Raw genomic sequence first — 14,098 nt, 5'->3', positions numbered from 1 at the left:
CAGCCATATCTCACGTCTCTACGAGTACAACTGCATTAAAATCTCACTGTATTGAGTATTATGAGAGAGGGATGGACTGAGCGAGTGTGATTTACCTGCATCTGATACAGCATTTCATTTTTCAGCTCAATCTCATATTCACAAAACATTAGTTTGTATGTCCGCTGAGGAAAGCCATATCTTTGTCGTACTATCCTTTCATCTGATGAGGGGGATTTCCGATGACAGCGATACACCGTGCATAATGGTGATTAAAATGACATTAGAGAAACCGGGGCGATTCTAGCAGTTTTTTTTTTGTTTGTTTTGTTTTTTTTATTTAATGGGGTGGCTAAATTTATTTATTTTTATTCCCAGTGAATAGGAGTTAAAATTCCCACCCGGGTGACACTACTCCAATAACAGACCATGCAAAATACCAAAAATATTTAAAATATTGCAAAGTAACGTTGCAACCTAGCAAGCAATAATAAAATCAGAGAAGGACTTTAACTATAAGCGACACGAGCATATGCAAAACAAAGGGAATGTTTGTTTTTATGATAATTACACAGACCTCGTCAGTAATTGTTCAGATGTTGACTCAATACTGCTCAAGCGACATCGTGTTTAATGGTCTCTCTTATAGGAGGCAGAAGCTATGCAGTAGTGCAACCTCTATCAGCAGGGCCACAGTGTTTTGGACTGGTTAACTTGATTTCTACACACAGTATTTTTGTCAACAAAATGACAAACATTTCCAAAAGGCTTATGAAATTGTAAAAGAGAAGGAAAAACATCACAACATTTACATAAGATTATGTAGAGTTCCCTTGCTGTTACACATAACAGCATAATACATTATAAAGTGCACTAAAACTCTCCTGAATAGGTTTGAGAAGTAACTAAATTGCACTAATAGTACGTCTTGTTTTTTCAAACTTCAAACTAAAACTTACCATACACATTACCACAATACACAGACACACGCCTGTTTGTGACTGTTAGTGCCATTAAAAAATTAAATAAAATTGGACAATGACTGATTTGCACAGCCGAGAGCTGCTTACTATCATTGACAATTCCATTAGAATGTACTGTACATGCAAAATACCAGAAACACCAAGCCACGGCAGCTTCAATTTCAATGTATGGAGCTCCTTCTAGAGAACAGTGTGGGGAAACTACAGTAATGAGGACATGAAAAATAATGATGTCCCCATACCAGATATGGTAAATAAAAATTGTCTGCTACGTAGCCAGAAAGGTATTAATTTATCATATTAAGGTACTGAAGAAAGCAGTAACAACTGTTTCATTGGAATGTCTTTTGCCAAGGCCACTACAGCACATCTTGAGTTTGAAGGGGTAAGACATGGACCTTCTAATGACTTCATGTTCCATCTTCTGAAATGCAGAAAGGTTCAAGTCTACTTCTGCCCAGCTTTAGTGAGAGGAAAAAAAAGGAATGTTAAAACAGCAAAAACTACATGTTTGCTCAATCGATGAGCAGAGAAGTTTTCAACATGCACACAAATGTTTAAGATAGCGTGACACTGGATGAGAAGAGAAGAAGAGACTGTGAACAAGGGAAAACCAACACTGAATAGAAGTGACAGTAGGGCTGCATGATAAATCGCATGTGATTGTCATGCGCATCTCGTCAGTAAAGCCAGTTCTGTGATTAGTAGTAAATCTCCATCACGTGCTTTCAGATGAAGCAGCATTTAATACACAGAGCCGTAGTTCACTGACAAGCTTAGCAATATCGCGTTCATATTCAAATGCGATTCATCTGCGATTATGAACGCGATATTGGAGCTTGTCAACGAACTACGGCTCTGTGTAGTAAATGGCGCTCCATCTGAACGCACGTGATGGAGATTTACTACTAATCACAGAACCAGCTTTACTGACGAGATGTGCATGAAAATCACATGCAATTTATCGTGCAGCCCTAAGTGACAGCAAAAGCAAGTTGGCGACAGACAGGGAGATTCTTAGAACAGGTACCTTTTTCCCACCAAATTCACCAAACCATGCCAAATATTTACAGCCATCATTAACATAGCACCCTTTAATTGATCAAATTGGGAACTGTGGATTTTTGTTTTTATTTTTCGAGTATATCCCATCACACATGAACAGGACCTGTTCCATAATTTCCTCCTCAGACTCACATGAAATGCTATTCTACACCATTCATTCCCACTACTGCAAGACATCTACTAGTAGAAAACAAATGTGTGGTGGTTATCCTGTGAGTACACTCATGTTCACCACTCTCTCTCAGGCTGATGGACTTTAAAGAGGACACGCATACAAAAACATGCATCTATCTCTTTCACCATCTCTCATTCACTCGCTCTCACACTGACCTGCAATGTACTTTGCTCCAATTAACATAAACATGCTACCCAGAATGTAAAAGCCCAAGGGAACACTACTGAAGATACTAGTCTCCTCTGTTGGTTGTCCAGAACACAGGTCCATGTCACACAAGACAGTGGAAAGAAAGAGAAAACAAGTGGGACAATTAAATAACTACTGATTTTGTCAAACCACAAAACTTTATTCTTCTCCTGGAGATGGAATTTACTTCAGAGTTTAGTTCTACCTTCAACCAGATAATCAATAACTCTGCAGAAAACAGGACTTTGTACCTCTGTAAAAAAACAAAACAAAACAACCATTCCCCCTGACTTTGGACATTCTGGGTCAATACCTCTGGTTATTAGGTACTAAACCTACATCATTCTTTGACTACTTCTATGGGTCTGGCTATTTTTATTTTTTTTTAATGAAAAAATAAATAAAAATTTGAGCAAAAAGATTCAGATTTTCAAAAAATAAAATAAATAAATACAAATCACCATCTATGTATTTTTTTTACTAATTTAAATATAAAACAACAACATAAATATCAAAAACAGCAATTACATTTAATTATTGCATTTGTATAAGGCATTTCTCTGATTAGTTGATTGATTGGTTAATTGAGTCAAATCAAAACAAACAAAAAAACACACCATTTCCATTGTTGACTGGTTCTGTGGTTTCCCAGTTCATAGCCCTCTGAACAGCTTTCTTCCAGCGAGCATATCGCAGTTCACTCTCTGCGCAGAGAAAAAAAAAACTTAGTTCCTCAGTACATGAGCGAGCTCATATCCCATTATAGTCCTTCACGTCCGCTGTGATCTCAAAACTCTGGCCATTTGATAATGCTAAGAATATCAAAATCAACTGCGGACGGCAGATCCTTTTCCTATTTAGCACCCAAACTCTGGAACAATCTACCTAGCGTTGTTCGGGAGGCAGACACACTCTGTCAGTATAAATCTAGATTAAAGACCTATCTCTTTAACCTGGCATACACATAACACACTAACGGATTTGAATTATAGAAATGTGATAAAGGATTGTTAGGCTGCATTTATTAGGTCAAAAGGAAATGGGAACACTTCCCATAACATCCGATGTACTTGTTACAACGTAAGAGAATGGCATCTACGCTAATATTAGTCTCTTTCATTCTTATTCCCAGGTTTCATCTACTAATCAACGGCCAGTTTTGGGGATTTATGTGTGTTCACACGAAACCCCTGAAAAGGTGGCTCTCAGTCCGCTTCCAAACTAACAGTGTGCCTGATATATGAAACCAACATGGACAAAAGACATGACCTAACCAAACTAACCAAAACCAGGAAGTGATGTCACAAGATGCGACCTTAAAAAGGACAGAATGCTCAAGCATACCTCATTCTTTTTGTCATAGGAGCCATGTAACCATATCCTTATGCCTTTTGTTTTGTATCTTTAGGTTTGCTGTTAAAAATGACCGTGTAAATGCTAAGAGGACCTGGACTATAATGTATCATTTGGTTTTTTGGTCCAGCCCAAAAGAATCAAGAGAACCAAACTACAAGTGTGAACACACCCTTAGTCATGAACACAATTTATGGCCTGGAGGAATCCAGTATTACATTGAACCATGTTGCAAATCAAATAATTTCAGCATGTGTTAAGCACAAAAAAAAACAAACAAGTACATACAATTTACATTAGTTATGAATTGGGAGTGTGGTGCACTTTAGATTCCTTTACCCTCTGGGTTGATCTGAGGTTCAAATTTTTCTGAAGTGACCTCTGTGAGATCTTCTGGGGTTAGGCTCCACACGCTGACCCCCTCAGCTGCTCCTGCTGCCATGGCAGCACCCAGGGCTGTGGTCTCAGGCATGGACGGCTTTACTGTAAATAAATACTTACATCATCACATATCTGCCCATCTGCAAACATCTGTAAAATTACATTTATACCAGTGTTTATGTACATATAAAGACTCGTATAAAGACTTACAAGATGAAAATGTGCATCTTACCAACTGGGATACACAGTATGTCGGCCTGCAGCTGCATCAGTAACCGGTTGGACGTCATGCCTCCATCAACCTGGAGCTGGGACAGATGAATACCACTGTCCTGGTTCATTGCATCCAGAATCTGAAACAAATTTGGGCATCCTTTATCATCCTACAAAAAAATGTATTCATTTATTCGTGACATACTCAAATTTAGAAAGCACCTCTATCCTTAAGACCATAAAAAATAAGTAAGGGATAATATACAGTAAACTGTCCCTGCAAAATAACCTCAACAGGGCGATCAGGAAATTAACTGGATGGCTGACTGTATATTATAGATTACACATCTATTTAAATGAAGAAGAAATGAAGATTTGAGTTGAAATTATGTATTAGTTTGCGGAGACAACAGATGCTATGTTGGACACAGAAACTTTTCCTTCGACATCGGTTAATTTTCAGAATCAATTATTCCAGAAAGCCATGTAATAAGAATGTATAATCATGCAGATGCCAATTCATGGAGGGATACCTCTCGTGTCTGGAAGCAGACAGCTTCAAGGGCTGCGAAAGCCAAATGACTCCTATTGGTGAACTGTGTTAGACCACAGATGATTCTGTTGTAAGCAAGAGACAGAGGTTCAATGTTGTACATTTCACATGTAATAACACAAAAATTGCAACTGGACTTCACATAATAAACTCATTATGAAATTCACAAGAGGATTTTTTTGCTTCTTATAAAACTCGAATGCCTTTCTCTAATGTGATGCTCATTCTTCTCAGGCTTTAGTGTTTCTACATCGCTTACATCAACCGAAAACGATCTTTTAAATGGATGTATCAGTAACTAACCCTCTAGCACTTGGTTCCCAGTATGGCGCATATAATCCAGAGAATGCAGGGACAAAATAACAGCCATATGATGTGCCAACGTCAGCAGCTAGCTCCTCTGGGGTGAAAAGTGAAATGTTTAAAATGAAATATTCCAAAACTGGGTTAAATGTTCTTGTATGAGGGTATAAATATAACCTTTTACACAAACACACCTAGTTCTGTAGAGGTTTGGATAATTCCGAGATTATCCTTTAGCCAACGCACAACTGCCCCTGCAATGGCAACAGAACCCTAGAAAAGAAAAACTCCAGATTAGCAAGGGTGAAGGACTGGATACATCACTCTAAATCACAGAGTAATTATGAGAAATTAATTGACTTTTCATGTTTTTGAGAGGTGGAATGAAATAGCTGCCACATAAACAAAACATGTACATTGCTTTGGTAAGAACTACTTTGCCAGGAACATAATATGTAATAAACAATGTCAGCATTCAATAATCACCTCTAGTGCATAGCAGGCAGGCTTGTCACGCCCTAGTTTATATGCGACTGTTGTCAGGAGTCCATGGTCTGACATCACAGGCTTCAAGATATGAAAAAACAACAACAATGTAGATTAAATAAATAAAAAAAACATTTGAAGCTATATGTATGTTGAATACCTTAGTCCCTACGTTCTTAAGCAGGAAACAACCAGTCCCATAACTGTAAATAAAAAACAAACATGTTACACATTTTGAGCAAATATACACATCACAACATCTTCCTTTAGTCTAAGCACACATTTTTGCATGTTGACAAATAAGGCTATGTGGAGAAAAGTACACTGTAAAACATGATCGTGATTTTAACAGTAAAATACTGTAAAAATGCTACTGTAAAAACCTGTTAATTGGTTAAAAGTAAGATTCCATACTATATATAGTGAATAACTGTAATTACATTTAATGTAATTTTACAGTAAAATACTATTAAAATTATGGTTTTTGGAAGTGAAAAAGAAAAAGTTATCGTATCATTTACAGTGAAAATCTGCATGACACTTCATATTTGATGTTTTTTCATTGAAATAACCGTTTCGTTTTAGTTTTTTCTTATTGGTTGTGTACATTAGGGTTTTATCTTGTATCTAATGTTGTTAAATTAATGTTAAATGCATTATTTCAGTATTGTGTGTTACCATGAAGGTGTTTAGTATTTGTGTAAATGCCACTGTACACCTTCTTTATATAAGTATTTCCCTCCTGAGCTAGTGGAAAAGCTATTTGTGATGTGCTTTGATTCATCATGTGACTTTCTCGTCATCACCACCTGTTTTTGGTGGTTATCAGTGTATTACAATGGTACAAAACAGATATTAGTACTTCAATAGTTTGGTATATTAACATTACATCAGTTAATGAAATACATTTTTTTTTTTTTTATAAGTCTAAAATCTAAAATGTTGCTACCATATTTTTTACAGTGAAGTTCTGGCAACAACAGCTGCCGGTATTTTACCATAAATGTCACAGATTTTTTTTACAGTGTAGAATCTGCTCAGTTATACTACTGCATATGAACTGAAAAGACAGATTAAATAAACAAAATCGTACGTATTTTTAGCTTGTCCGTCCTTGAAGCACATCTGTCCCACCAGCGCAGCAGACTGGTCACCAAGACACTGTAAACAAATCTAAAGTTACTTTAAAGGACATCAGAATGTATTTGTGAATTTCTGTATTATTTTTGAGGATCTGAAGATATTGTACTTTATATGCATTATGGTAAATTTAATTGTCCAACTCAACAAAATAATTCATGACACAATGTACTACACCTACACACACAACTAAAAGTTTTAAGAGACATTAGCTAAATAAGAGCAAGAAACTACAGAAAGAAACTGTAATCTTTCTAATAATAATCTAATAATCTTACCCCTGATATGGGGACACCAGTTAAAGGGCCAGATTTCTGTAAGAAAAATTTAATATTAAAAAGTAAAACATTAGAGGAAGAATTTAATAATACACAAATGAATGTAATAATTAACATGCATTATACATCCCCCTGCTTAAAGTCAGAACGCAAACACTTCAGATAAATAGAGTCAGATTAATAATTATAGTCTACTACTTTAGTGGAGAAGAGCATCTTTGGCAAATCATCTGCCGCTGTGTGCTGCAAGTATCTGCTCTAAACATACTCCACAAAAAAGAATAATCAGTGACTCTGCAAGTATGTTAAAAACTGTAAAAAAGCTGCTTCATTTTCATCACTGCAACTCAAGATGGTGCGGCTTCAGCCATAGTGAATAAAAAAAAGGCAACAAAGAAGAGGATCATAGCCATAAAACTAAATGGAAAAAGTTCCTAAATTTCAAGAACTGTTGGGAAGGACAGGCAGTGCGTCGGGTGTCAAGCCAAAACACAATGAAAAACAGACAAGATCACCACCCAGTACATTTCCAATAAGACCTTAACTCAGGAATATATCAAATGCACTTACAACCAAAATGTGAAAAACATGTTTGCTGCATATTGGAAATGCACCAATTTCTGTGATGACAACATGACACAGCAAAGTTTTCCCAGACATGACAGTGTGGACAGCTAGAGATACTCACCAGATTAGAGCTGATTTTCTATCAGTCAGCCCGAAGAGATCACAGGACACAAAATATAATCATGGTAAAAAAGGACACACTAAAATCTCCAAAGCGTGAAATGACTGCTCCACAGCAAAATTCAACTTTGGATGGAAAGATGTTATTGGGGCTTGTGGATTTTTTTTATGTTTAGTTAAAGATAAACAGTTACTCTTTGACAGGCACTGCTCTGGAGCAAAGATCATTTCTCTCTTTTTTCTCTTGCCCTGCATTCAAAGAAATACTTATTCTGAATAGGATACATTTACAGCAATGGAACAATTTACCACAACAGAATCATACCCATGCATTATGTAACATAAGTACAGAAAGCAGGTCTCTATTTGGGATCAAACACTTACCATTAAACCATAAATCTCTGAAGAACTTCTCACTTTTGGCAGAATTTCCATTGGTATATCAAAATATCTGTTTAAGAAATACATGTTATAAATATATATTTAAAAACAGTAAAGACTGGAATACACTACACGTTTGCCCAGATTATTGCCTATTTGCAGTTTGGTCACCAGTCTTCAGATTCTGAGCAGTCAGAGTTGACATTTTATAGACTATTCTATTGAGTCAGAGGATGTCTAACAAATTCATGATGATTGATATTTTGGGCAGATTTTAGAACAATATTGTTTTCATTTGTTCAGGTGTCTCCTAGCAATGAGGTTCATGTTTCTGCGCAAGTTTGTTGTGTTTGAAATGACTTAAAATCTGGTAGTGTGTGAAAGTCAAGTCACTTAGGGTATGATGGTCAGTTTTTCTCTGTAACTATTCTCTAAATAGGGTTGGGTTCCGGTGCCTGAACCGATACTTATTAAAAAAATAAATAAAAATAAATAAAAATTCCCAAAAACATTATGGATTGGCCATTAGCACTATAAACACATGATGTCGGTTTCATTCATACTGGACGCCAGAGGGCGCCATCGCACAGAATAGCCACATATCCAGTCACAGAAGTAGCGGAACTCATGACCCTCCAGGAAATCCATTTTTTGGACAAAGGCATGGCTATTTTAGCTGTAACTGAGTAAACAGAACATATAAATGTTTTGATTGATAAAACAAAGAAAATAAACACTCGACTGCGACAAAATAGTTTATGTGTTATTAAAGCCATCTCTGGTATTTTCATAATAATTAAGTATATTTATAATCCATTGCTAATCGATGTATTCTTTTTAAAGTAGCCTATGGAACATATTTTCTGCCTCATTCTGTGACAAGAAGCCACATCAGATCAGAAAAGTAAGCATTTGACTGGTGTTGTGGAGTAAAAATGTTAATGTATAATGTTCTCTTTTGTTGGACAACAGGTTTAGAAATGTGAATACAAGGGAGGTTTAGCTTTAGGCATTTTAATTTAAGCATGTTTAGCTTAGTTATGGGAAGGCTACCTGCTGCCATCAGAGCAAGTGTAATTAATGCATTCCCGTGCTCCACGGATGCTCTCATTTCCCGAGTTGTGCTTTTAAGTCAGAATGTGAAAACAACATGGACACTCACGTTACTACAAAGATTTGTTGGATTTGTATTATTAGAGATTTCCGACTTGAGTTCACGTGCATTTTCTCAGTCGGGAAATTATATTTCACGTGCGGTGCCGGTGATGATGCTTCTTACGTTCGTTTCGGCGAACCAGAGGACAAATATTTCAATCGATCGCTCAGGCATGGCACCGAAATGAGGCACCGAAATCTGCGTTCTGATTCGGTTCTAGTACATACCGATTACATAGGTACTGGTGCCATATTGGTACCGGGTTTTTGATACCAACCCTATCGGTAACTATTTACAAATTGGCAAGTGTGTAGTGTAGATTTTAAAAGTCACAAAGTGTATTCCAGTCTTAAAAGGGATACTCCATATCCAAAATGAAAATATTCTCATTATTTACTCACTATCATGCCATTCCAAATGCATGGCTTGCATTCTTCAGATGTAACACAAAACAATCTTCTAAAATAAAACCAAAAGGTGTGTATAAGAAATATCATATTTTTAACATTTTTAACCATTGCTTCATGCCAACTGTCATACACAGGTTCAGGACAGCATTGTGAAGCACAACATCAGCACGTTGTGAAGCCTGACATAAGTGTTTTTAAGCTCATGCAAGAAGTGACACAGAAGCCATTACTTCTTGCTAGAATGTCACAACATTGCTGACATTATGCTTCACAAACATGCTTACATTTATGCCAAGCGAACCCAGGTGTGACAGCTGGTCAAAAGCGATGGTTTTTAAAATGTTTAAAATGTATTTTTCTCTCACACACACCTATAGTATTGCTTCAGAAGACGCCGATTTATCAACTGGGGTTGTGTAGATTGCCACTGCATTTGTTTTGTGTTTTTTTAAGCATCAGTTTTGAGGGTCCTGTACATTTACATTATATGGACTCAAAGAGATGGATTATATTTCAAAAAATCTCTGTGTGTTTCAGAATGAAAAAAAAAAGTCATTTACATCTAGGACGGCATGAGGGTGAGTAAATGATCATAAAATTTTCATTTATTGGGCGGAGTATCCATTTAGACTTTTGCATATGCAAATAAGCATTGGTCTAGAAAGATTTATATAAAACTGTATGTACGCAAATTTGTACATACTTGCAGAGCTCTGGATCCCAGTCCATTGTATGAATATTGAAGAGCATTGTTCGGCTGGCATTGGTTACATCTGTGCAATGAACACCTCCCTTCTTCCCCCCAGTCAGGCACTGAAAGTTAGGGGTTATCACTGATTATTTAAACAAGTTAAAATATTTACATTATGATCACTTCATACTGATTAGAGCAGTGGTTCCCAACCACATTCCTGGAGCCCCCTCAACACTGCACATTTTACATGTCTTCTTTGTTTGACACATCCATTTCAGGTCTAAGAGTCTCTACTAATGAGCTGATGACCTGAACCAGGCTTGATTAAGGAGACATGCAAAATGTGCAGTACTGGGGGGCTTCAGGAACGTGGTTGAGAACCACTGGATTACAGCATTTGAAATCAATCCATGACCGAGTGCTTGAGTTTATTTTGCAGTATATTGCCCCTAAGACATGCACTGATTTCTACTTCTACCCTTCAACCTCAAAAAACATGTACACAAACACTATAGAAATGCATAAGAGAAACCTCACTGCCACTGCTCTTACCCAGATAAGCCAAGAGTCCACCGTTCCAAACATGGCCCTGTGAGAGAGCACAGCTTCATGGACCTTTTCCACATTATCCATCAGCCAGCGTAACTTCACTGCACTGAAGTATGTGCTAATGGGTAGGCCAGTCTTGTGCTGTATGAAGCAAGAGAAGTAACAAATATTATTCAGTTTAGCCAACTTTATATAAAATAACAGAAATAAAAAAATAACCAGAGTACAGTTAGAAGTGGCTTGATAAGCGCAATTTTTCTCAATGTTTTGATATATTTCTGTTTGAAACAAGAAATCAGGGGGGGACAGGCAATTTCCTGCCAGACATATTGAAAAATTTTTAACATAATAATGGATTGTGGATGTAACTGTTCAAGTTTACAAGGAGACACTGTCACTCTCACCTTGAGGTGGTTTTTGTTTCTGCCTGGAGTTTTGTTGATGAGCCTTTCTACTGTTGACTGGGTTCGCAGATCAAGCCAAACTAAACATCCAAACAAATCAGGAATTATTTGGATATTTGATTCCGGACTGTAAAGCAGTAGATATGACTACTCATATTAAATGATGGTCATATACAGGGGTGGACTTGGAGTAAAAAGTTGCCCTAGACTTTCTGGCATAGAGCGTCCACACCTGATCCCCAATGCACCACACCTGCTCATTATGGGCAGAGCAATTTTTTTTAACACCACTTATTAAAATTTTTTAATTGAAATAAAAGCAATTTTTAGCTAATCATATATATAAAAAAAATGTTTGTGCTTATCATTAACATGAATGACTGACACACTTCTTTAAATTATAATTTGCCTATTCTTTCCTGGTGTATATGGCAAATAGAAGAATTTTTACACACCTCTTTTCTATACAGGGTTGCTAAAGTCTAATTACACCATAAAATCAGCCCAAATAACAAAATGCACTTGTATGGCCTCAGAAGATTATATAGCGAATATAGTCCAGAAGTCATGTGGACTGTCTTTATGGTGTCTTTCTTATTGTTATATTTGTTCTTTTTCGAGCTTGACAGTCCCTGCTCATATCTCTTATCTCCTGTGGAGTTAGGGCTGCACAATATATCGAAATTATCGAAAAAACACAAATGTAGATATCAAAATATGCATATCGCAACGGCATGTGATACCTGAATTATTTTAATGATAGGCTACTTCAAAACATTGTGAAAAGTCAACGCATATAGCAGAGAATAAACTGGGCATGCGACTGTTATTTATGTGCCTTGCTTGACGTTAAAAAGAGTTATTAAGTGCAATAAGTGGCAGAAAAAAACTACTTGCTGTCTCGTGCTCTGCTGTCTGACACACCTGACAGCATGTGATTCCTTCAGTTCCCTTTTGAGCATTCGAGCAGTGGAAACTCCTCCCCTTCCCAAAAATCCTAAAACCTTATAGGATAATGCCAGTTCAATAAACTGGCCAATTGTCGAGCACGAGCACTGTGTCGCCTGCCTGGGCCTGGGCCTGGCCCATGCCGATGCTGCCTTTACCAACTCGGAATGTGTCCACTGCGTGGACCTGCCGGTTCGTGTCTTACGAGCTGAGGGATATTAGAGACTGCCAGGAGTAAATTTGACTCCTGGTATTTCCAGTTGGGCCGCAGCCAGGCCGCTTCGAGGAGGAAGTTACCCTTCTTCCTGCATGTCCATTAGCACGCGGTGAGGTCGTGGACTGCACCACAATCGGCGCACGTCCACGCTCCCACACAATCTCTCTTCTCCCACGTGGATGGGGCGGAAGCCCACAAATACGTGTGCATGTCCCCGTCGAGGAGACCACCACCCAACACTTATGCCCTTCTTCAGCCACGCTGGGCGTGGTCCTCAGCCTGCCATTCAAGCCCTGCAGGCTGACTGCCCACCTGGCTGACAAGGCCAACACTTCCGCCAGTGAGGTGGCATCCGCGCTACACGCTATGGCGGTGATGCAGGTTTTCCAAGCAAAGCTCCTGCAATCCATGAGACGGTGGCAGCGTCACCGCTGAAGTGATGAAATACCTGCGTGCAGCAACTAAGTGCTCAGCCCAGGCGATCCATGGGCTTATGCTGGTCCTTCACATGCACCTATGGTTAACCCCCTGTGGTCTGAGGGGGTTTTGGGGCCCTGGAGAAGTTTTGACATGCCCTGACATTTGTGCTTTTTTCAGTATCTTAAAAACATATTAATGGCTAAAGTATGATTACACTGTATTCAGCACAAACTGTGCTACAATAATATATAATCAGCATGTATGAACATGTTGGTGTTTTTGAGAAAACAACCTTTATGCATGGTTAGTGAGAAACAAATTTTTTTTAAGTCACTGAAATAAGGCCATGAAACACATACAGAACATTTGTCCACAAGACTTTTGAGAACTGAATGTGGTAGACCAGTTTTTGCTATAAAATGATGTAATAATCATCCTGTTTACTCATTCACAGAAAACAATATATTGATTTAACTTTTATAAGACATGTTTTGTGTTAGAAAGGCCGTATGCGAGGGAGTGACAATGACCATGAATATTTAGTGATTCACACCTGAGAGACAAAGGGCCCTCCCCTAATGGCCCATCAGTGTGACTGTGAGGCAGGTAAGAAAGAATGTGAGAAAATAGTAAAATAATGGGGGTTTTGATTATTTGTATTTTATTTACAACACATTATAATCAAAATATACATAATGAAGGTCAAAGACACATTATAGAGCACACTGATCTAGACTTGAACAGTAATACACATTTGTGCCATTTCTGAAACAGATCCTGTTCAGCTGTTGAAACAAGTAAACCTTACCTGGTATTTCCAATCTGTTTGCTGCTTCTTTCCATGGATTCAGGAAAAAAAACAGCCCATCATAAGTAGTCATGGAGCTTATTTTGCCATATTCATGTCGAAAGTCAGCCCAATGTAGTTGAACAGCTTCTGATGTTGATACAGCACTCTCAGAGGAAAACAGTTTGAAGTTACGTCTTCAAGGTATCTAAAAAAACACATCTATTAGCATGTTGATATCAGGAGCAACTACATAACTAGATAAAAAAGTTTGTCAAGACAAACTTTAAGTTGGCTTGAAAAAGCCGGACCAGAAAGTTTGAAAAAGTTTGAAAAGTTTAAAGGTT

At 37.7% G+C, this 14,098-nt stretch overlaps 1 protein-coding gene across 6 annotated transcripts in view; it reads right to left on the bottom strand.

Annotated features, from left to right (window-relative positions):
- Positions 1–548: 548 nt before the first annotated feature.
- Positions 549–14,098, bottom strand: part of LOC107742635 (glycerol kinase-like) — a 38,920-nt gene continuing 25,370 nt past the window's right edge. Inside the window, exons 5-21 of one of the 6 annotated variants that reach the window (XM_016555686.1) lie at positions 11,380–11,459; positions 10,979–11,116; positions 10,436–10,545; positions 8,170–8,236; positions 7,787–7,804; positions 7,099–7,134; positions 6,774–6,841; positions 5,841–5,883; positions 5,681–5,761; positions 5,389–5,467; positions 5,195–5,291; positions 4,872–4,956; positions 4,358–4,478; positions 4,084–4,227; positions 3,009–3,095; positions 2,358–2,444; positions 549–1,423 (exon numbers count right to left, since the gene is read on the bottom strand). In XM_016555686.1, the coding sequence (XP_016411172.1) occupies positions 1,410–1,423; positions 2,358–2,444; positions 3,009–3,095; positions 4,084–4,227; positions 4,358–4,478; positions 4,872–4,956; positions 5,195–5,291; positions 5,389–5,467; positions 5,681–5,761; positions 5,841–5,883; positions 6,774–6,841; positions 7,099–7,134; positions 7,787–7,804; positions 8,170–8,236; positions 10,436–10,545; positions 10,979–11,116; positions 11,380–11,459 (1,355 nt within the window). In that variant the 3' untranslated portion in view covers positions 549–1,409. Of the gene's footprint in view, positions 1,424–1,928; positions 2,445–3,008; positions 3,096–4,083; positions 4,228–4,357; positions 4,479–4,871; positions 4,957–5,194; positions 5,292–5,388; positions 5,468–5,680; positions 5,762–5,840; positions 5,884–6,773; positions 6,842–7,098; positions 7,135–7,786; positions 7,805–8,169; positions 8,237–10,435; positions 10,546–10,978; positions 11,117–11,379; positions 11,460–13,772; positions 13,963–14,098 lie in introns of those variants that run through there. The other 5 variants (XM_016555690.1, XM_016555689.1, XM_016555685.1 and 2 more) reach the window with 5 other exon arrangements.

This window comes from Sinocyclocheilus rhinocerous, unplaced genomic scaffold, assembly GCF_001515625.1.
Source record: "Sinocyclocheilus rhinocerous isolate Xijiao unplaced genomic scaffold, SAMN03320098_v1.1 scaffold947, whole genome shotgun sequence".
NCBI classification, from domain to species: Eukaryota; Metazoa; Chordata; class Actinopteri; order Cypriniformes; family Cyprinidae; genus Sinocyclocheilus; species Sinocyclocheilus rhinocerous.
Note: the sequence above shows the minus strand (reverse complement) of the source record. Positions and strands in the feature narration are given on the sequence as shown.